At 39.7% G+C, this 25433-nt stretch overlaps 1 protein-coding gene across 2 annotated transcripts in view; it reads right to left on the reverse strand.

Annotated features, from left to right (window-relative positions):
- Positions 1-25433, reverse strand: part of Skap2 (src kinase associated phosphoprotein 2) — a 162798-nt gene that overhangs the window by 123177 nt on the left and 14188 nt on the right. For both annotated transcript variants that reach the window (XM_028864148.2, XM_037203754.1), the window contains exon 4: positions 20762-20869. In XM_028864148.2, coding sequence (XP_028719981.1) covers positions 20762-20869 — 108 coding nt within the window. The remainder of the gene's footprint in view (positions 1-20761; positions 20870-25433) is intronic.

Here is a 25433-nt window from a genome sequence, read left to right on the forward strand (position 1 = left end):
ATCATAATTAAATGTAATATTGCCCAACATAACTTAAACTGTCTATGTTCAAGCATGGATTAAAAATTCCAGAGGGAAAAAATGTACACAAATCAAGTCAAACATTCACTATCTTAGTCACCTTGCAACATTATAATAGCCAAGAACTATTCTGTACAGGACAGGACAGGTCCGGACAGGTCCTATGTACCATGCACTTATGTTTACTACACTCTTACAAGATACTATAATTCCTTTTTTTTTTTTTTTTGTTTTTTGAGACAGGGTTTCTCTGTGAGGCTTTGGAGCCTGTTCTGGAACTCACTCTGTGGCCCAGGCTGGCTTTGAACTCACAGAGATCCACCTGCCTCTACCTCCCGAGTGCTGGGATTAAAGGTGTGTGCCACCGCCACCCGGCCCATTATTTTCATAAATTAAGAAAATAAGACATAGAGAGAAAATAACTTTTCCAAAGTCACAGTGTCAAGCCAGGACTAAGCCAAGCTGTTTATATTATAATAATCTGTTCACACAGATATTATAGTATAATTTATACTTGAACTAATGAAATACAAGGGTTAGCCTCTTTAAAGCCCTTGAAAATACAGCATGCAAATTCTAGGAATATATCTGGTCTGCTTTAAACATGGCTTAATGTTATATAAGCTGCAGCACAAAACACAGTGATGTAATGTAACATGATACCTGAATTAAAAGGAGAAAAATAATCAGACAATAAAAACAAAGAAAAAAGAGAATCCTGTGATCAGACCAACATTCAGATAAATGCCAAAGCTACCACAATAAAATGTATCCCCATGACTATATAATCACATTAATTGAAGGTGATGAATGACTTCTAAAATTCTGTAAATTGGGATCATAAGCTTAGAAACAAAAGCCACAGTTCTCCTGGTTCACCTGTGAGGAAAATCAGGGCAGATGCCTCTATTCCAACATCTTAGTCCATCTCCTTCTAGAGTCTCTGGCAAGTCTTACCTTTCTCATGACAGCCAACATGTTTAGGCAAATCAACCAGTGACCTGCCATATCTCTATCCCACATCTCAGTCTTGCTCTCAAAGAACTTGGACTGACTTTCCCAGTATTCCTTCAAGTTTAACAGACCAGATCTTTCTTTCTACCTCCCCGTTTATTTGTTTTGGGTTTTTTGTTTTGTTTTCTTTTCAGATGGTATCATTTCCTCAAGAGAAGAATCTAAGGATCACCCACATAGTCATGAAGTATGTCCTGGCTTGCCTTCTATTGCTGTGAGAAAATGCCATGACCAAAATCAACCAGTAAGGAAAGGGTTTATTTCAACTTGCAAGTTGGAGTCCATCATCAAGGGAAGTCAGGAAATGAAGCAGAGACCACAGAGGAGCATGGCTCACTGGCTGGCTCCCCATGGCTTGCTCGCTCAACTTGCTTTTTTTTTTTTTTATAACCACTTAGGACCTGCCCAGGGGTAGCACCACCCCCACTTGGCTGGGCTTTTCCATATCAATCACTAATCAAGAAAATGCCCTACAGAACTTCTCAGAGATAATACGATGGAGGCATTTCCCCAAGAGACATTCTCTCTCCCAAGATGATTCTAGTCAGTGTCAAAGTTGACCAAAAAAACAAGCAAAGAAACAAAAAAGCCCAAGCAGCACAAAGTCTATCACCGGTCTTTCTCCATACCCATACCTCTCTAGGCTCTCAAGGCTCTCAGTGCCCCATCTCTACCCATCACATTGAACAACGACCTTCAGCTGGGTCTTTCTCAGGCCTTTGCCTCTGAAAAGTGCACCAAGCCCCCATCTCCCTTTTTCTTGATTTGTTGAAAGTGCTAGACATTGAACTTAGGTGCTCACAATGTTAGAAAAGCACTCTACCACTGTGCTATATTCCCAGGCCAATATTATTTCTTTTGATTCATTCCTCAGAACCAATTATGACTTCTGTTAAACAGAACAACAGATGATCCAAACTGAGAAGCATAAGATAGATTTCATTTGGTCTGCAACCACCTATTTGTCTCTAATGAGAAAGAACTAGGATTATTTTCTGAGGAAAACTGAGACTGCCTCCAGGCCAAACCCCCGAGTTACTCTCACAGAAAGTATGCTAGTCCTCCATGCTGGCACAAGCCTTGTTAACCCCCTCAGCCTCTCAGGAGCCTAAAAGCCCTTCCTCCAACTCTTCTGCCTAAAATAAGATGTATGATCTGCCTCTAAGTAGCAACCCAGAACTACATTCCAGTCAGTGCTCAGAAAGCACACCCCAAATTTCTCTGCTATCTGGTGCTATGAAAAGCAGTATGAATGAACAAAGATGAAGTATGGGCAACACAACTGTTCTCCCAACTCAGGACCAGAACACAACACGAGGGTTGGGAGGTAACGGAGCACTGAGGACAAATGCTGAAGACACATCCAAAAAGAAAACAATACCAACCCACAGCCACCAGTTTGCTCTTCTTTCTAAGCAGAATTTTTAATGGACCGACACAATTTCCAAAACACAAAATCAAGATTTGGCCAAATATGCTATGCCTTTAAACTGAAATTGTAACATGGCTTAACCAGTTTGAGACCTCTGTTCCACACACTCTTTATACTGTCTTAACTCTAAACCAAGCCATCAAAGAGCTGTATTTCTAGGCCAAGAATTTACAAATCTTTTCAGCAGAGGATCAGACAAGAAATGCTCTAAGCATTGTGGGACATATGGTGTTGGTTACGACTGTCATTGTGCCTGGCTTAACAGTAGGGATTCTCAGGGAAATGTCACTATGCCATTCCATTGTTCTGTAAACGTGAGAGGGAACACTTACATAAACTAAAACAGCTAGCATGTCCTAGGCAATATCCCCTACAGCACCATCGTATATGTGGTCCATCATTTACCAAACTATTACTAGAAGCACAACTATTCTTACTGCTGCTGTTGTAACATGAAGACAACCGTAAATAACATGTTAAAAAATGCCATAGCTGTGCTCCATTTTTTAAAAATCATCTATATATAAACAGCAACTGACCAGATTGTCCCACGGCCTATAGAAGTCAAGTGCCTGATATTCTGTCTCTCATAAAACAACCTGTCCTACACTGTTCCACTTCATATTTGAGCCAATAGACCTTTGAAGACCGAACTCCAAGTGTTCCTGACCTGAGAATTTTATCTACTACAAAACTTTCATGACTACACATGGCATCATTTTTTAAGCCTCCTTACAAGAAATTTCACTCAATCCTGGACCTACTAAGTGCTGTGTCTCTTTTGAATTATTGATTTATTTTTATTTCAGAACACTAGAAATAATGCTAGATCAGTTTTCTATCTTTGCACTGACTCATAGAAACCTCTAGGCCAGGCAAGCAGCCGCCCTCCTGGCAGAGCTGGAGTCCTGTGGGGTGCAGAAACTGACCCTCATCTCCCAAGTTCTCCTGCCCCTCCCTGCCCCTCATCTAACTCACTTTGACCTTGGTGTAATGTATGTATCTTTGGATGCCGCAGCTGATTTTAGAAAACAACATAAACTGGAAAAAATAAAATCAAAGGCAGTCCTAGAGGCTGGACAGCTGTCTCAGCAGTCAAGAGTGCTCACTCGCTGCTCTTGCAGAGAAGCGGGTTCAGTTCCCAGCACCCACACCGTTCCCAACCATCCAAAGCTCCCGGTCCAGACCTGATGTCTTCCTCTACACTACAGAGGCCAAGGCACTCATGTGGTGAACAAAGCAGGTGAAACGCTCACACACATTAAAGAAACAACAACAACAAAGCAATCCTATCATAATAAATTAAATTCAAATAGTCTACAATTCTAATTTTAATTTCTCTCTAATCACTACAATTCCGCATTTTGTGTCAGTGCCAAAAGCTAAGAGTGATGCTTCCCACCATGTACTGCTAGAAGGAGAAAAACAGCCAAACAGCAGTTCAGTTTGTTTCCTGTTTTGTTTCGTTTAGATGGGGCCTAGCGCGTACAGCCTTGGCTGGCCTTGAACTTTGGGCAACCTTCCTGCTTCAGCCTCCTAGCGCTGGTATTACAGGCTAATGCTGTGATACCAAATGAGAAAAGCAAACAAGTATCACTAAGCAGAAAGCTGGCCTTCAGGGAAGGTCTGAAGGTTTCATAAATAGCTAGGACCAGAGAGGAGCCAGGCGAGCACGTGTCGCATGCTTTTGAGGCCCTGACTGAATCTGCAGCAGGGCAGTACATGCAGATATACATACATATGTGCCCAAACAGAAGCAAAATCAGACAGTCTAAACAGTTAGCCTTACTGTGTTTTCGTCTGCCTCCAGCTACTCCCTGTATAAATCATTCTGAATTTTCGCATGTAACATTAAGTCATTGCTTTAGAAACAGGATTCTCTAAAGAGCTTGACATACCCACTGTTGACGAAGCATGCAAGAGCTGTGTACTGTCTACCTGGACTGTGGGTTCTCTTCTCCCTGCACAGCTTTTACAACCTCTCTGTTCAGCTCTACTTTCAGATCGCTTCCTTGGAGCAGCTTTTTGGTTCTGCCTGCTCTGAATTTGTGCTTCTTCCCTTAAGAGTGTCTCAGTTTTCCTTCAGACAATGGCAACTCCTCCAGTCCTCATGCAGTTCCAGCTGGGCTGGACTGGGACACTGACCGAGTCCCGGCCTGTTAGTGCATATCACACATACACATACACCATAGACGCTGACTCAAAATAAACACAGATGCCAAGGCACAGACTTCAAAAAGAGCAGCTGAGAGATTCCTCTTTGCTTGGGACTGGTAGGCTAGAAGAACATATCTAAGAAGCTGTTGGTGACTATTCGAGATGATTTTTGCTACAACACCTTACGGAAACAGACTCTTATAGGAAGTTAGGGCTAGAAAATCAGGATGTGAAACAGAATGCTCAACAGAATTGAGTTCTTACTTGGATCTACGTAGGCATGAAACAAAATGCCAAGTGTATCCTTCTCTTGTGGATAAAATAATCATGTCTGCTTTTTGCCTAAACTGATCTGAGTTCAAACAGTCCTACCAACTTATCCCTCACCGGGCTATGTATTATCGCTATGGTCCATCCATCAGAAACCTCATTCTCCAAACCTGGCTCAGACGCCATCTCCACTGTCGAGTCTGTCTCAGTCCAATCCTAATTTTTATCTTCTTACTTCTGTTTTCTGTGGAAGTAACTAGACCAACTACCTTGAATTACAGTTAGTATTTGTTTCCCTATACTCTACTAATCTATAAGGTCTTTAAAGTCAGTGGGGTATCTTATTAATCATTTTATTCTTCTCATCCTACCCTAACAGTAAAATCTACTGAATTAAACTTTTATTCCATATAACATTCTGCCTAAAACATAACAACACTGTTACCTTTTCTTTCTACCTATATCTTAAAAAATCAATACCTTATCTCTTCTAAGGCATATTTTCTTACAGAAAAGGAATCCTATTCTAAGCATATTAGATGCTTGCAGCATACATATATTCCAGGAAATAGGTCCCAGGGTACCAATACCAAAACAAGTCCTATTCAAGGAAAGAAATGTATTTGTATTTCTTTTCCCCATGGGAAAACATTTTACTACTTCTTGATATTAAAATATTATTTTTATTAACCTCTGTTAGTGTTAAAGAAAGTGATGAACAGGTTCAAGAGAGAACAACTCACAAGTGGTATTAAAAGTGGCGGTGCTTCTGCACACACAAACTGAAGCAGAAGCAGCCACCGAGATGAAATTACTTCTCGGACCATCGTTAAGTATGATGCTTTATGCTTCTGTTTAGGCAGGAAGAAGAACTAGATGACATTCAAATTACATTATCTTTTTCTCTAGATGCTGCAAATGAAAAGCTTTGAGACTCCCCATCTCTTGGCTTTCATATGAAAATATAATTAAATATCTAATTATAATTTTGGAACCTGAATATATATTTGACAATAATTGTGAAATTAGAATTCCTAAAGTTTCTCCACAGTGAAAACAAACTTCATATTTAAATTGAAACATAATTATGATTCTGAAAGAAGACACAGAAAAGATACAGGACTCAAAAAAGAAGAAATAATAAGGTAATATTTCAGTATTCTTGTGATAATTCTCTCTGAACCTCATTTCCCCACCTCCTTCCCTAAAACCACAAACTAATACTTTTGTAAAACAATCAAATATCAATTGCTAGGGGAGAGGGTGACTATGCACTTGGAAGAAGCAGGAATGTCAAGCTGCTGTTAATGCTCCTACCGCTCACTCTGGATTGTTCTATCAGGACTAGCACCTGCAGCTCACAGAGCAGGTCCAGTCTGCAGACCACACACTGAACAGGGATGCCCTGACACTTCCATGACACTTCTGTGTCCCTTACCTGACAAGATTGTTCAGCTTGATAACTGGTGATTGGAGGAGACACCTCCACATCCTGACAAGGGTGAGGAGATCAATGCAAAAAGTCAAACTCACTTTTCTTTTTGAAGCTAAAGGCAGCAACAACATTTTCAAAATTATGATCCCAGCATGCTTCCGTAATGAAACATGGACTACATGTTCTCTGCAAAACTAAAGTAGAGGAACTTTGGGTTTATATTTGTAATGTACCAAACAGTTGCTTTGGCATGTCAAAAGCATGACAATGCTAGAAATGAGAGCAGTGAGATAAACCACATGGGAAAGCATGAATTGTTTTTAAGTGGTGTTAAAGGCTACAAAATTTGAGTTTGCTGAACCGAAGAGATAGCGAGCAAATTACCTCTTGCCAGCTGCACAACTTCTAAACATGCACAGGGCCACAATTACATGAGAGGCAGACTACAGTATGTTCCTATCAATAGTTCATAGTCCCACAGTCTCTTACAACAGAACTCAGTGTCTGATAAGTTAACTAAACTAGTTAAGAAAATCATTTCAGGCAGGCGGAAGTGGTGCACGCCTTTAATCCCAGCACTCGGGAGGCAGAGCAGGTGGATCTCTGTGAGTTCGAGGCCAGCCTGGTCTACAGAGCGAGATCCAGAAAAGGCACAAAGCTACTCAGAGAAACCCTGTCTGAAAGGGGAAAAAAAAAAAAGGAAAGGAAAGAAAATCATTTTTTTATTTTTTTTTTTTTTTTTTTTTTTTTTTTTTTGGTTTTTCGAGACAGGGTTTCTCTGTGTAGCTTTGCGCCTTTCCTGGGACTCACTTGGTAGCCCAGGCTGGCCTCGAACTCACAGAGATCCGCCTGGCTCTGCCTCCCGAGTGCTGGGATTAAAGGCGTGCGCCACCACCGCCCGGCTTCATTTTTAAAAAATGTTAAAAACCTTCTATTAGATTTCTTAGATATGACACTAAAATCACAAATAATAAGGAAAAACAGATAAATTAAACCTCATATAAAATTAAAAAATTCACCAAGCAGTGGTGGTGCATCCCTTTAATCCCATCACTCGGGAGGAAGAGGCAGGCTTTTCTCTGTGAGTTCGAGGCCAGACTGGTCTACAGAGCAAGATCCAAGACAGCTAGAGCTACACAGAGAAACTCTGTCTTGAAAAAAATAATTAAAAATCTGTTGTGTCCCAAGTATATCAACAAGAAAGTGAACTGTTAGCCCAAGATTTGGAGAAAATATTTCCAGATCGTATATGTATAGAGGGCTGGTATTTATAATATATAAACAACCCAGAACTTGACAATAAAAGAACAACCCAATTTTGAAAATGGAAAAATAATATGATAGGCATTCACCAAAGACACACAAATGGCCAACAAACACAGGAAAGCCTGATCCATACCAGCAGTCACCAGAAAAGAAAGCAAACTAAAACTATAACAAAATAGTACTTTACTTCTACTGAGATCACTACAATCACATGGGCCAGGTGTGGTGTCCCATGCCTTTAATCCCAGAGCTCTGGAGGCAGGGGGAGGCTGACTGCTATGAGTTCAAGGTCAGCCTAGTCTACAAGTGAGTAGGACAGCCAGGGCTATGTAGCCAGAGCTGTCTCAAAACACAAGCAAACAAAAAAAAGATATTAACAATGGCAGAACAGTCGTAGAGAAAGCAGAGCCTCATACACTGCTGGGAGACACATAAAGTGACAGTCATTTGGGAAAAGTCTGGAAATTTAAAAAAAAAAAACATAAATCTTCATGTATGAGTCACTTTATGTATATCCTCAGAAGTGCAAGCACACATTCACACAAAATGTCATTCAGCTATTCACAGAAATGCTATTCACAATAGCAGAAGAGAGAGAGCAACTTAGACATCCACTAACTGATGAATGAACAACAGGGGTGTACACACACAGTGATGTATTTCAGGGCCAAAAAAGGGAGTGAATAACTGACCCACGCTACAATAGAGATGAACCTTGAAAACATTACGATAAGAAAAGGAAGCCACGTGTTACACAAATGCACTCCTATGAATTATTCACATTAGAAAACTGCGCAGAAACAAGAAAGCATGGTCATGACTGACTAGGTCCAGGAGGGAGAGGGAGGGGACAGGGCTGGGAGAAAATGGGCAGTGTCCACTCATGCCACAGGGTTTCCTTCTGTGTGGTGAAGATGTTCCAACATTACCGGAAAAACATTTCTACAACTCTGTAACTAAATGAAAAAATGCTGGGTTATAAACTTCAAATGGCCAAATCCTATGGCTACATTGAATACACTTCAATAAAGCAGTTATAACTAGTTATATCTGTCTACAACACCATTTTTGTTTAATCACATTCTCTTGGTAAAAATGTAAATATTATTTGGCTTAAAGAAACAACTCTTTACATGACTTGGAATAACAGGATACTTTTTTTTATTTTATGTTCATTGGTGTTTTGCCATAGGTGTTGGGTTCCCTGGAATTAAGAATTAGAGACAGTTGTGAGCTGCCATGTGGGTGCTGGCAATTGAACTCAGGACCTCTGGAAGAGTAGTCAGTGCTCTTAACCATTGAGCCATCTCTCCAGCCCCAGAATACGTTTTTTGTAAGTACAAACTAATACACAATAGCAGCACCTTCTCCAAAGTAAGTTAGTGGCTGGATCAATACTTGAAGCCAACCATACTTGGTGGCACACATCATTACTCCAGGAATGCAAGAGGCAGAAGCAAGTAGATCTCTTTGAGTTTGAAGTCAGCCTAGTCCACATAGAGAGTTCCAGGCCACACAGGGCTAATAGTGAGGCTCTGTTTCAAAACTGAAAGACATGAAGTCAGAGCCAATGCATTCCGCATGCCTCTCTGCTCAATCCTCATTGCCCATTCTTCTCCAAGCATTCTCCGTCATGTCCATCTTTCAACTGGTTCTTCAACTTGCTCATTTTGAGCATGATTCTTCTTGTCCCACATCCCCCTGAAAATAAGTCTTCTTCCACTTGTTACAATCCTACCCAGCCTTACTAAATTCTACCACTCTGGTGCTTCTATAAAGTACCTACTAATGCCAATCTGCAATACTCTTCCTTTTCTGAATGGTAGAATAACTACTGCATTACCATCATATCCACAATAAGACAGACTGCAGTTATTTTAGAAGGGATGGTTCTTGACTAGTGCTTACAGAATCTAAGTACTTCTGGAAAGCTTGTGTTCATTCGAAGTGACTACAGCTAAGGCTACATTGACAAACTTATGTGGACCTCCAACTGGTGACCAGGGAGCTTATGTCTTCCCCAACAAACTATTTTAATGCATCGTTTATAAAGAGTAGGGTGGAGCAGCTCCCTCATACCACTAAACATGACAGTACAGACCTTCCTAGCAGTCGCACTCTCTACCAGCCCTGGCTCCTTGCCTTCTGAAGTCCCCCTGAAATTCTTTTTCTATTTATTTGTTCCGTACTGGAAATGGAACACAGGACCTATTCACGTAAGGCAAGCACACTGCCACTGAGCTACACACTCAATCCCTTATCTGCTTGTTTTTAAAGAAGAAAGCCAGAATAGCATCAATAACGAAGAAAGGGAGTCATGAGTTCATTTTTTAATGAATAATTGCTAACAACTAGAAAACAGACAAGAATGACATGAAGAGACAACAGAGGTCAGCAAATGCAGGAGCGTGTGAAGGGAAGTGGACCTGCACTGTCCTGAAGGACCACACACTTCCAGGACAATGAGATGGGCCAGTCACTGAAGAATTACAACCGGTGCAGGGAGAACTCTTGGGTCCATCATCATAAGTAGCTGGCAACAAAGCTGCTGCGGCACTGAAAGAAATCCTGAACTCTTCTCTGTCAGAAGTTCAAGTCCCTAAAGAGAATGCCCCGTAAGAGCTCTGACGCCAGACAGCAAGGGTGACAGGCAGCTGCAGACTGCCTCATCCAAACACTGGAAAAGAAGAGACAGGGCCCAAGCCCTGAAACTGGGAATGAATGACAGACCTGTACTTCCCCTAGGAATGTCATACTTAATGTGGCAATTATAAAAGCATTGTTCCACCTCTGGGCCTGACCATGGTGCCTTAGGGACAAGCTACCAAGCCAGCTTACTCAGCATTTTACTCCCAACCCCAGTCAGACTCTCTCCATTCAGAGGAAAACCTTTTAAAGCAATAGACTGTGAAAAGTGGAAAAGGCCCTGAGTGTGTGAAGTCCTGAGTGAATGTGTGTTTTCACATGGCCATGGCCATGTCAAGGACGTTATAGCCTTAGACCCATGAGAAATTGGCAAAGCTTTCCCATCCCCCCCCCGGGGGGGGGGGGGAGGAGGGTTCAGAGGTATGGTAAAGCCTTTCTCTGGTCCATGTGGGTGCTGAAAATGTCCACCATAGTGTTCTTCTCCCCAGACAGTTATGGCCTGAAAGACTGTTCCCCTACAGAGACTGCTCCCACTGAGATTAGCTCAACATTTCCTCGATCCAGCTGTAATCATAAACTCTTCTTCCTTGTTTATCCGTATGTAATAACCCCACCTTATCATTCAGCAAAACACAATAAGCCTCCCTCCCTGTTCAACACTATATAATCAACACACTGAGCTTCCAGGATACTTTGGTTTCTCCACCATAGAGCCCAGACCATTCACTTCCAGCTTTCTCTATCTGTCTGTCTAGTTTTAGTTCATTCTCTTGCTACCCCAATCAGGTCATCTAGAGTGACGCAATAACACAGCATTAGACATGCAAGACTCCTACCCAGGATGCCTTACTACTCTACTGGGCTACATCATAGCAGGGCTGAGAACAAAACCTTTTCAGACTTCGAGGGAAGTGATGGCATGAAGAGATGGTGCTTCCTGCCTTTGCACATGACCTCTTAAAAGGGAAGGGAGACGGGTCACGTGTTCCTTGTGATCAGAGGGTCAGGTGCCTTTGCCCCCAGACAGAACAGAGACAACTTCAGCTCTTTACTCGGGTCTGTATTCGTGAGTATATTTCCTCAATTTATATCTTAATAAATCCCTATTACCCATTAGATAGACTCACGTGGACTAATCTTAAAAACATCCATCTAACTTATCAGCACTTCAGAGGCAGAGGCAGAAGGATGTCTATGATTTTATGGCTAGTGTGGTCTACACAGATTGGTCTCAAAAAAAAAGGATCATGAATAAAATAACAAAAAAAAAATGGGAGGCAGAAGATAAAGTCCTAAAGAATCATTCCTCATAGTGGGAGTCAAACAGAACTGTAAATGTAAGAAGCTATTAGGGCAGCCTATAGAAGGCTCCATGAAAAACCCTACCCCTGGGGTATAAATTTAGGGAGGGTTAAGGCAGGGAAAGCTCTGATTTGTATGGTACACCCTTCTCTTTGTTTTTTACTTAATTTTGTGAGGAGCATGGTACCCAAAAACCAAAAGAGAAGTCTGCCACCATGTGCTGAAGTCCAGGTCAAGATACCTAGACCAGAATCTATCTATCTATCTATCTAACTTTCATCTATCTATCTATCTATCTATCTATCTATCTATCTATCTATCTATCTATCTATCTATCATCTATCTCCCCATGCCCCACACTCCCCAGTTTTTTGTCAGGTTAAAAAGAAGGGAAGGTCTCTTGACAGTTTGAGCAGATTAAAGAAAAAATGTCAATGAAAGAGTCTGGTAGACAGACCTGACCTATTTCTCAATCTGCTTTAAATCATGCAGTCCTTTTTCTATCTTGAAAATGCCCCCAGCCCTGAGCACACAACCTCTAGGTTAGCTTTTCAGAGAAAGGAAGTTTCCTTGGGATCCTATGCCAGGATAAGGCTTCCTCTAAAACCAAACTGGTCTTTGCTCTGTCTTTTTAAGACTCTAAAGAGTCTTTTTAAGACTCTTTTTGGCTCAGTTTGGAAAAGCAGGCACAAGTGAAGGTAGAAAGCCCTAACAACTTCTCCAAATGCAAAGAATGGCCCAAATACCATGTGCTCAGTGAAAAAGCCAAGCCTCTGCCACCTGAGAGTGTTTGGTCACAACCTCTTCACCACTGCCCTTCTGCTGATACCTGAGACTGGTGCGTGGCACCTGGCCTCCCTTAGCATGTTAACATGTACGGTTAACATGCAAACATGCCTAGGGCTTCAGATCAGAACCTAGCACACATTCTAGCAGAGAAGTTCACTAGAGAGAAAAGAGGCTCTGGAACAGCGGTTCAAAAATGGTACAACTACATCAGGCACAGTGGCACTTCCCAGCAATCCCACAAATTGGGAAACAGAGGCAGGAGGATCATGAGTTCAAGGCCAGCCTGAGCTACATAGTGAGACATTATCTCAAAATGAGGGAAAAGGCAGTAACCAGCAGCCTTGGGGAAGTTGCTTTATGCAGCTAAAGAAGCACAGCTTTCTCTAAGGGTTCAAGTGACCAGAAAAATGCTGGGAACAGAGGTAGGTGGGTGCACAGAGAACTGTTTTTACCACAAAGATGCCGGTCACACACATACATGAAGCCTCTCCAAGTGCAACTGCACTTCTTTTCAATGATGACGATCAGAATAATAAATACCTGTACAACCCTGGTGGTCTGAATGAAAATGGCCCCCACAGGCTCATAGGGATGGCAATTTCAGGAGGCGTGGCCTTGTTGGAGAAGGTGTGGCCTTGTGGGAGGAAGTGTGTCACTGGGGGTGGGCTTTGAGGTTTCAGATGCTCAAGCCAGGCCCAGTGCCTCTTTCACTTCCTGCTGCCTGTAGATACAGATGTAGAACTCTCAGCTACCTCTCCAGCACCATGTCTGCCTGCACACTGCCAAGCTTCCTGCCATGGTGATAATGGACTACACTTCTGAACTGTAAGCCAGCCTCAATTAAATGCTCTCCTTTGTAAGAGCTGCCATGGTCATGGTTTCTCTCTACAGCAATAGACACCCTAACTAAGACAAACACCGGGGATACAGTTCAAGAGCTGCTCCAGAATCAGTAGACTGGGTGGGGAGAGCATTTCTTCCAAACTCCTAGGTGATACTGCTACTACAGGAACGCTGCTGGAGACACACTGAGTAGGTACAGACAGGAAAATCCCTTCTCCTTCAGCAAATGTGCACGCCTCTCCTCTGCCTCTCCACCATTACCCCTAAAACAAGAGCAGCAGCAGCCAAGCCAGGGAAGAAGAAAGTGGGATGACTGTGCAGACATACATGACTTTTGTGTCATACAGACATGAATTCGAATTCTAGTCTGCCACTCAGCACAAGGCTTTGGGCAAATCACATAACTTCCCTTTCCCTGTTCCATTGACTGCTAGATAGTAATAGTAATATCCATCCCATAAAGATGCTGTTAATATTAAAAATAAATAATGTAGCAAAGTGAGTTTGCTGTTAGATAGTTTTTTGACTTAATTCAACATGTATTTGATATTGCCAAGACAGTATCGCTGGCATTTGCACTCATCATATCAACAGATTATTTCTGGGTTATCTTGATGACCACCAAATCAAAGGCAAAGTCTTTAACTGGCCATTCAGCTCTTCCAGTAAGCCATAGCCTACCTTAAGATCTCCACCACTGCTTCCTCTCACTTCACCACCCATATAGCCCATTTTCCGCAGGCAAATCATCCCACTGCTACCACCAGTTACTAATTCTGCAATGTGGAGACAAGCATCTGGTGCTCCAGAGACTCCTAAGGCAAGCTCTGACTCTAAGCACTTCACTATACAACCAGAAAAGAAAGTCCCCATCAGCCAAGTGGCGTGTGCCTGACCATGGAATCATCCTGAGTACGAGACCTGTTTCCCAACTTTCACTACAAATGTTCTTGTCAGTGTCTCTCCCCACTGTCACCAGCAAACTTCAAGACCCCAAGCACTTCACGGAAATAGAAGGCCTCTGTATACAGCTCAGGTTGTATAAAGTTTATACTTGGGTTTATCTGCCATTACACTGAAATGTATGACTAATCCAGTCAACAAATTAGAAGGTGAAATCAATGGAAGCAATTACTTGCCTTGGTATAGATCAAATCAATGGAAAATTGTTAACAGATAGTATTTACTATCTTTGGATTCTTCCTTAATCTGGATTGTCAATGGCATTATTTTAGGTGATTATCATCTCTTCCCATCTCAATTATATTTTTTAAATAAGAACTTCATTTTCTTCATCTTTGACCCCTTCGTTGTCTTATCCAAATATATTGTTCCTTTCTTCATGTATAGTGCAAATAACTGCTTATTTGTTGAATTAAAAATGGATTTTTTGGTAATGCTGAGCTCTCTAACTTTGCAATCTTTCTTACTTAATTTATTTTGGTATAATCATTCACCCACTTTGTTTTAGTTTGATAATGTGTTCCCATTAAATAGCACAAAAACTTTTTCCTTTTTCCATCGTGTGTGTGTGTGTGTGTGTGTGTGTGTGTGTGTGTGTGTGTGTGTGTGTGTATACGTGTACGCATCCTCAATGTAATGTCAGGAATCACCTTTCTTCACTCTTCTACCTTATTCAGAATCTCTAAAGCAATCCAAAGCTCAGTGCTTAGAGATTAGTCTTGTCAGGAGCTTGCTCTGAGGATCCCGTCTCTGCCTTCCTTCCTTCCAAAGTGGGAAGTACAGGCAGGCTACCACACCCATCTGGCATTCAGAAGAATTGTGGGGATCCAAACTCCTGTCCACATGCTTGTGTGGCAAGTGCTTAGCCACTGGCCATCTCCCCAAGCTGGAAAAAAACTGGTTCTTACTGCCATTTGTTTTTATCCACTCATACTCTATAACAAAAAATATTACCCATCTGTGTGCTCTCAACCCCAGTTACACAATCTATATCTTTAGGGTTAAAAAGATGTCCTCTGGGGCAGGGAAGGCTCAGTGGGTAGGGATACTTGCTTCCAATGCTGATGACCAGAGTTCAATCCCTGGGACCCACATAGCAGAGGGAGAAAGCCAATTCCCACAAGTTGTCCTCTGGCCTCCACACTATGCATGGCACACACCCCACCCCTAAAGAGGCACAACTAAATATGTTTTAAATAAAATTATGTCCTCTATTTAACTATGTCCTGTAAAAATATGTATCCAAACTATAGTCTCTTCCCTTCTACCAATACTTAAACTTGTTCTATACATATAAGAGAAATAACTAAAATAATCATTGTTCCTATATTGCTAACAATACAAGCTAGTAATTTAGAATATTGAAAGAACAAAAAATTTAAACATATAAAATATTAATATGCATTACCTACCCAGGATAGGTTCAAGTTGAAAGTTAAACTCTTAGAAGACAAACAATGCTAGTCCCACACTCAAAGTCCTGTGTTCAATCCCCAATTGATCAATAAATTCTTAGAATAATGAAAAATACAATTTTAGATATCAAAAGCACATGTACTATGTTTAAAAAAAAAAAAAAAAAAAGCACCTAAATAGCTATCTTGAATTTTTTTTTTCTGGTTATAAACACTTCCATAGTCTAGTGACACCCTGAATAAAGTAAAGCAACTATTGCTTGACTTTTACAAGAACATTTTACGTGGGAAAAAAAAGTCTTCCTCAAAAGCATCATACAGTTTATGGTGTGCATGTAGATGGGTTTACATCTAAGCCCATGTGAGATAGATGTGGAAGTTCATTATTTATACACATCTTGTTATGGGATGTCTTTCTGTACACTGTGAATATATGTTGTTCCCATTGGTTAATAAATAAGCTGCTTTGGCCTATGGCAAGACAGCTTAGAGGTAGGCAGGAAATCCAAGGAGAAAGACAGGAAAGAGAGAGGAGGAGGTGGAAGAGACGCCAGCCGCCAGGAAAAGCTAGAAGTGAAAGTACTGGTAAGCCACAGCCACGTGGCAACTTATAGATAAATAGAAATGGGTTAAGTTATCAGAGCTAGCAAGTAAGAAGCCTGCCGTAGGCCATACAGTCTGTAAATAATATTAAGCCTCTGAGTGATTATTTTATAAGTGGCTGCAGGACCATGGGGCCAGGCAGGACTGAAGAAAATTTCTGGCTACAGCATCCTTTAAAATTTTTTAATTACTTGTGGTGTGTGTGTGTGTGTGTGTGTGTGTGTGTGTGTGTGTGTACACTAGCATGTGCCACAGCACCTGTGAGGAGGTCAGAGAACAACTTACAGCAATGAACTGTCTCCTTCCACCATGTGGGTCCTGAGGATCAAACTCAGAAAACCAGGCTTGGCAGCAAGCACCTTAACCACTGAGCCATCTTGCTGGCCCAGACCATCATTCTTTAAGTAGTCTTTTGGAACAAGTAGTATAAATTTTTATAAATCCAAATTTTTATATACTAGAGTTTCTTAAGGGGAGATATATGAAAAAAGAAGAAAAATGTTATTTGCTATCATAAATTATGATCAAAGTAGCTTAGCCTTTTTCTTAATCGCCAAGCTTTATAGAACGGACCCCTTCCTAGACAAATATCAGTGTATGTGAGTGTGTGTCTCTGCCAATGCCCAGAGTTCTCCATAACCTATCTGCCTGGGAAGTCTAACTAGGAAGAGCCACACAATGCCTCTTCTCTACTTCCGCTCCACTTTAGCTCCCCTACTTCTCACCCCAGCGGTTCCAGACTCTTATCCATGAAGTGATTATGGTCTAGCCCTGACTCGGACTTGTAACAAATGTCCATGGGGATCCTTCGACCTAGCATTGACAAGCAGAGCCAATATATGTCTTCCAGCCTAGTGAATTCTTTCACCTCACCTCAGAGATGTGCTGTGATGCCGTAGGTTAGAGGCGTCCTTCACAAACAACGAAAATAAATGAGAAACGACCTCGATGTAGCAAATGGAAACTCAAGTCATTGTACAGTGACCAACAACTACCGTGCATGTACTACTTCAGCGCCCAAACACTGCACTGTGTGTGCAATAAAGAGGATCTTTGAGCTTTCCGTCTAATTGTCTCCAATTGTATCTGATCACTGAATGGATATATTAGCACCCCAGTGTATCTCCAGCCATAGGATTAGCATAAAACTTGTAAGAGTTATCTACACTTGTGTCCTTGATCTTCCAGAAAAAGAAAGACACAAAGCTAATAAAAAGAAACTGCTTTCTTTTGAATGTTACCATATCAAAATGCAGCTCTGACAGCAGCCCTGCAATTATTTAGAAATAAAACATAGCCTGCTATTCTTTTTCAGCATGGCATTTCCTCCTTTTTAGCTGCTGGTCTCAAGATATATTTCTCTTTTAAAAAAAATAAAAATAAAAAGTGTTTCCAAAGAGAGAGAAGAAAAAAATCACAAAGTACATTTTTGTGTTACAAACTATATAAAAATCTGTCACTATTTATGTTACAAGTCTAGTCATCAATAAGGTGTTTTTTTTTTCAATGTACCACTCAAAAATCAATTATATCAACTCGTTTGTATAGAGGAGAGAGCACCTTTCACGCAGCTAGTATTAATGAGCAGACGTGACTATAGAATCTCCATCTGTTTCTCTGACAGAGCTGTGCCTTCTCTGCTCTCTCATTGAAATTCCATTAATCTGGTGTACCAAGGTCCAATGCGAAAATCAAAACTCCATCTAGCCCTTTATCAGCTCTCAATAACCCACATGTGAACTCTGCCTGTTAGCACGCAGCAAGTTATGATTTTGCTATCCATCAGGCAGCTGGCCAATTAAAAAAAAATCCAACCAAACAACAACAACAAAATAAGAGCAGGCAGGCTGGAAACGGCATGTCTGGCGGGGCTTGAAGATGTTTTTGTTTCTGTTTCCCCCATTCGGTGTCGACAGGGTGTCTGGACTTGGTGAGACTGTGCGTTATTCTCCGTGGCTGTGATTTAATTGCTACCAGCAATCAAGTCGAAGCATCACTGAAGTGTGCTTGAATTTCATTAGAAGATATAACTTATGCTACTTTCCTACAGTACCTAATAAACCATAAAGAAACCAAAACACATATGGCTTGAGGGAATAACTGGAAAATTAGGTGGCCATTTGGGAACTGGGTGAACTTTTGAACCAGAGGAACAGAGAAGAAGAAATATTAAAGGGAAAGGCAGACTTAGAATTCACAGAGATGTGCAGGTTTGACCTTTGCAATACCTTGAAAATTATATTAACTCTATGAAAAATACATTATCATGCTTAGAGTTTCTAATCCATCAACATTCAGATACTGTTAGTGCCTGCCATAAGGTAAAAGTCAAAAGGACAGACTAACAACCTGACTTGACAAAGGCTGGACTAGTGACAGTTACTGTTAAATGCACTTCTGTAATTAGACTGATCATAGGGAAGGAAATTATACGCCACAAATCAAAGAGAACACAGACAAAAATCTAAGCTGCGAAAAGCAAACTAATGCGATGATATGTTGGAGTAAATGTCCAGTAACTGTCTGAAAACTAACCTACCATGTTCCAAGAAAATACAAAGCTGCTACAATCCTACTACTAATATATCAAAATGAATCATAGTACAAGTAGAATGTCTAATCTGCTTAAGAACTGCTTAAGCACTAAGGAATAAGCACAGATATTTAACAAAAAAAAACTGGTGCTACACAAAAACATGCCATTAAATATCTTTTAACAAGTTTTTCATAACAACTTATTTCTTTTATATTTTGATTTTGAAAACACATAAAAAAAATTTAATTTGTTTTACATTTATTTATTGATGGGAGTGGTGCACGCATGTACCACAGTACTCATGAGGAGGTCAGAGATGAACCTGTGGGAATTGGTTTTCTCTTTCAACCATGTGAGTCCTGGGGATAGAACTCAGGTTTTCAGGCCTGCGAGCCATCTTACCAGCCCCCCAAATCATTTATTCTTAAGAAAAAATACAATAATCATAAAAGTTTCTATGATTTAATAACAATTCATTTTTCTAAAATTCATTAGGTTATTTCTGGATCATATAACATTTAACTGTTGAATTATCTTTTTAAGTTGCAGGGTTTTTTATATTCAACATAATGGTCTCTATACATTAAAATATTTGTGCTCATTTTGAAAACTTGATAAATGTACTTGATGAATACAGTCAATGTATGTTTATTCTTTTGAATATAAATGTTCTGTCTCTGTATGTGTACAGACACATATATACATGCACACACACACATACATATATTTTACAGAGAAGCAAAACAAATAATTGTAATGAGTCTTAAAACAGTACAACTTAAATAATAATTTGTTACTTTGCCTGAAAATATTATTTCATCAATTATAAAATGCTAAAGATGAGGATAGAAAGGGTGATGTTTGGTTATGGACAGTAAGCGTGGGTGACAAGAAACGTGCATTTTTGTAAAAGACAGAAGACAAAAAATACTCCTTCCTTTTAAAGCAGAAATTCACTGTAAAAGTTAACAGAAAATGGATACGATTATCACTGCTACACATTGGACAAAGTTCTGGATATAAAAAAAAAAGATTGTTTTGTTCTGAGTCAGTGGTTAGAATGTTTATCACTTATGCATGCACTTGACTTATCCCTGTTCTGCAATAGACATAATTTTATACCTCATAAAAGCAATTTATGTTTCCAAAGGGAATGATCTGGATAACACAGAATGTGGAGTGTTCTGATGCAGGAAGCACATTTTCATTCAGCAATTGTACTTAGAGACGGAACTGCACAGTTTGATCATCATATGTGGCAAAAGACATCCTTCATTTCTATGTCTATGCGAAACTATGAGTGGCACAAATTAATATGCATAGCTAATGCACTGGTACGCATTCTTAATTTATAACTATAGATCACTCTTACGAGGTTTCCAGAGTGCAGATTCACTTGTCTGGCTATCAAAAAGGAGACACTTGCTGTATGCTAAAAATAAGATTCATAACTCTGAAACAGTCTATAGATTTAAAAAAAAAATTACTAAGATATAAACAATCAACTCTATTACTAATTCAATTAAAAGAATACACTGTACTATTAATGTGTAATACGGGGCAACTTTAAGCAGTAATCAGAAAACTGAAAATGTGTAGTAAAAAGGCATTTGATAAGAAAAAAAACCTGTCTCAATATGAGAAGGCAATGTAGAAATAATTGATTTAATATTTTATGAACTCATTTTGTATGAAGTTTTAAGAAAAAGTACACCAAATATCTTTTTCATTGTTTATACAATAAATAATACAAAAATCATTAAGGGGCACAATTAAATATGAAGTAAGAATCTGATAATATTAAATTAACCAACAAACTGTTGCTAAGAACTTCCTGTAACAATACCAGTACTTGCCCGAAAATTCTAGTTCCGAGAATTTCCTCTAAAAAAGAAGGAAGCGACCACACACTTAAGCAGCCTCCCGAGGACCACTAGAGAGAGCTCTTCCGTCCTGAAAAGGTTCTGTTAGAGGTGAGGGTCCCCAGGCCTGAACTTTCTGCTAAGCCCACTCCCTCTGCATGCAGCAGTTTCGTAGGACAGTGCCCAGAGGTGTGGAGCATCACATACCATCAGAGGGGCCGTCGTCATCTTTCTCATAGCGTTCTGAGGCTAAGGAAATGGTGTCTGGAGGCCCAGCAAAAGGATCGTCATATTCATCTCCCTCCTCAGCATCACCTGTGAATGAATCAGAGAAATGCCTTTGACGATTTGCCCATTGAAAATAATGCAAGTCAGTTTGACCATTACATTTAGTCACTGAAACGGGAAAAAAAAAAACAAACCATTTTTGAACTATGTAAACCAGGTCTGACTTTATTTATATGCATCATAATAGAGATGACTTAGCAATTATGTTTAAAGGTCAGCAGACAAATGCTTGAGACCCAAAAAGACCCAATCCCAAGATCAAGAAGGTTTCTACACATTCAAAAAAACAAACAAACAAAGATTAAACAAGACAAAGTAATCTAGCAGAAACTGAAAAGCGGAAAGCATAACAGAGAAAATAATTCAAGTAATCCCCTTTACCTCCTCAATACTTCGAAAAATTGTAATGAGAAATTGACTATGTAAAGCCACATGAACACTGTTTTCATTAAAAGTCACCACAGGATTATAATAGATTAAAAACAGTTACATTTTCAAGAGCAGGAATTCATTGAGGGGAAAATGCCTTAAGACTCATACAATCCCTCTCGATTCACTGTCACACAGTGGCCTACCAGCCACTGTTCTCTTGTGGTCGCCTGTTTCCTATTTGATTTCCAAATCCTAGGTGGTTTGTAGGAGTCCGTTTATCTGCTTGCTTTAAATATTTAATTCCTATGATAAAAGCTTGTGGGTGAGGGGGTTTCCCATGTACTTGGTTAAAAAGTATCTGAATACTTAAAAAAAGCTATTTGCTAAGCCCAGGTATACATAATCATTTTTCTTATGAATTCAACAACACAGCAAAACATATCTTTAACAGTGTGCTATTTGTTAACCACTGAAATTATCTGTTATCAGTTGAAGGAAATTTTGCCAAGAGGATGTGTGCGTCTTTATGTGCATCCTCTGACATCCATCTGATGGGGATGTGTGCGTTCTGTATCCATCCAATGGGATGTGTGTGTGTCCTCTATCCATCCAATGGGATGTGTGTGTGTCCTCTATCCATCCAATGGGATGTGTGTGTGTCCTCTATCCATCCAATGGGATGTGTGTGTGTCCTCTATCCATCTAATGGGATGTGTGTGTGTCCTCTATCCATCCAATGGGATGTGTGTGTGTCCTCTATCCATCCAATGGGATGTGTGTGTATCCTCTATCCATCCAATGGGATGTGTGTGTGTCCTCTATCCATCCAATGGGATGTGTGTGTATCCTCTATCCATCTAATGGGATGTATGTGTGTCCTCTATCCATCCAATGGGATGTGTGTGTGTCCTCTATCCATCCAATGGGATGTGTGTGTGTCCTCTATCCATCCAATGGGATGTGTGTCCTCTGCCATACATTTGATGGTTGCCTCCTATTTTCCTGCACATTTTAAATAGAGATTGCTTCTTTCCAGACAACATTGTCTACATAATTTAAGAACTAATTGTTAATTTCTATTTCCTTATGATTTTGTTATTTCATGAGCAACCATCATCCTTATCCTCAAAAACTTTGTAGAGATGGTGACATCCCTCCTGAAGAACAGAATTAAGATGGCTATCTCATCTCAATTCTTTCAGTGATACACTGAATCTGGTAATATCTCTTCCCCAGCTAAAATTCCAAAATATGCATGTCGATGTTACTAACTCTTCAGAGCTCATCTTTCTCAGGATGTTCAAAGTACTTTCCAGAACATTAAAATATCTCTTTTATGAAGAGAGTACTTATTACAAACATAAAAAGGAGCCTCAGAAAATGCTACTAAAATATTTTGAAGAAGTTGTGATAATACATGAGATCTATAGTAAAGACCACAGAATTCTCAGTTACTTTTCATTGTTATGCCCTATTTTTAATAAGTAAGAATTGGTATATTAATTTTCTAAGGACACTTCACATTACACACAAAAATAAATAAATAAATAAATAAATAAATAAATAAATAAATAAATAAATAAATAAATAATTCCTTGCTGAATGTTTAAGGTGTCAGGTTACTTCATACACATTACCAGAACTTAGCATTCAGGATATCAGATGTTATAACTACAGGTAACAATAAAGCTAAGCAATCCACTGAGACGAACTCAAGACACTCAGGCTTAATCCTCACATTCTATATGGAAATAACCAGATAAATGAAAACTTTTTTAAAGTTTTAGAGATCAATAGTTTAACTTTTGATATGTCTATTATCTATTTTAATGTATACGTATGTGACCATACACTCATGGGTTCGTATACCAACTTATATTGTATATAAATGCTATATATAACAAAGATTATAATAACCAAAACATCAATAACATTTGATGTAAGAAAATTTATTCTATAAAAATCTGTCACCAAGATGTTGAAAGACCTCTCTGGTTTTGTTTTGTTTTGTTTTTTTAAATACTTTTTGGATTATATATGAAAATGAAACTGTCTTCAGTTTACTTATTGTAAGACCTGAGATTGACTGAAGGAGTTGGTTTTTCTAAGTCAGTGGGATATTTGTATTTATCAGAGACAAGCTAAATTAACTGCTGCTATGGGACTGCTTACTTCCCTGGCCCACACCTCCTCTTACCACCACCTCTCTCTGCCCAGGACCTGCTCCAAATGTACAGGAATCTCTACAGCACCTCTGTGGGGAGCATTCCTTTTTTAAAGCTGCATGGAGCTGGGAGAGTATGACCCTCAGCACGGCTTTACTGCACCGAGGAGCCATCTCTTTACCCTCTGATTTTGTTTTCCAGCCATTTCCCCCTCCGGGGAAGGGGGAAAGCCATTTTCTTGGGAGGCTCTGTAACTGAGCACAGGGGTCGCTGTTGAGTAACACACGGCATCTTCCTTCCCCAGGGCTAAGTATCTATAGCTATACCTGCAAAGGTTTCTATAAATTAAAAGGAAAATGTTCAGTGTGTATTTATGTAATAAAATACTGAACTCCAATCAACAATGGGCATCAGGTAAACGTATCCAATACAATTTACAGACATAATTGAAAGCATTACCGACTAATCAGACATCTAAAAGAAAAGCGTGCTCGAATGTAATGTCTGCAGAGTCATTAGCTGGCAGCCATTCCATTACAATCACACATAATGTCCGTGGTGCCTTGAGCCTGTGCCAATGACAACAGCATAAATTTTGCATCTCATTTCTGTGGTCATAAAATTAATGATCAGTTTAAAAATACTTCTTTGTAAAAGTTATTGCGCAAAGAAAAGACATGAATGTGTCCCTGTTATGTACTCACAAGGATAATTATGGGGTTGTTGCTCATTAATACTGTTTCTTGTTTCCCTAGAAAAGCATTTGATTTATCCCACAACTTTCAAAAGTTTAATTAACGATACAAAGTTAACCATCTAAAAGACAATGATCCAAGGCATCCCTTCCCTGCGTTTTAGTGGCAACTTCAAGGCTTAATTGTACCACAGCAGCATAGGTCCCTGATAACTACTTTGAAATTTATAATACTGCTAGCCATCCCTTTTCACATGGCTTATAATCAATTACCATTTTCTTAAATGCCTACAGATGCAGCCAACAGCGACTGACTGCACAGTCACGATCTCTACCATCACTGAAGGCATTCTGCCCAATTTATCGCCTATTTTGTCAAATACAATCCTATTTTAAATATAACTCGATAATTAGCCAAATATACCTAAAATTTAGAGCCTGTCTCACATACATATTGAAATATCACTTGTACTACATAAATATGTACAGCTGTTAAAGAAAATTATAACTAAAATACAGCTTCTAGAATAACCATTCCCTCACAAAGAACATCAAGGACAAAATTTGGAGAGATAACTCCAAGTGAAAATAAACTAATTTCTAATTCTCTATCAGTTCATTGGACCAATCTGATTTCTCAAGTAATAATACACAGCTAAACATACAGAATTATGCATTTGCTTAGTAATTTCTTAAGGCAAGTTCAGTTTTTAAGCCACCAAATGACACAGTAAGATTTTCCTCTCATTCTTAGATGGCCAACTTACAGCCAACAAATAATAAACATAACTCACACCAAACTGAGGCAGGGATTCGAAATAAGGCCATCATTTTTCCGGGACTACCTTGGAAATAGGCTTCTACCATTACAGGCTCCATTATCTCAAACATGCTTTAACACACTTGTACAACCATGAGGAGGGAGGGGGTGGCGGGATGGAACTCCTTTAGTTTAATTTGCTCCGATTTCATTATGGAGTTAACTTTCGATTGCAAATATACTAAGTTGAGGAGGTTAAAGGAAAGGAAATTAAACCCAAAGACTGGCTCTTCCATTATTCTGAAGACTCCACCAGGACACACTAAAATGTATCCCTCTTACCTAACAGTCTTGCTATTTTTAAAAAGTGGTCAAGTAATAAGCTTAGATAATACGAATGAGAAGGTGGAAGAAAATTGCTTTCTAAATAAATCTGTGCATATTTAACAATACCGATAGAGTCTTAAGGGCACAATCTATTACACTGTTTCACAATTAGAGGGAAAAGGAATTCTCAAGGAAGAAGCGAGAGCATCAGAGCTGCAGCATCTGAAACAGTCACATTTCAGAACTAGAGGCTGGCCAGCACTGAGGCTCTGG

The sequence above is a fragment of the Peromyscus leucopus genome, chromosome 3 (assembly GCF_004664715.2).
Source record: "Peromyscus leucopus breed LL Stock chromosome 3, UCI_PerLeu_2.1, whole genome shotgun sequence".
NCBI lineage: Eukaryota > Metazoa > Chordata > Mammalia > Rodentia > Cricetidae > Peromyscus > Peromyscus leucopus.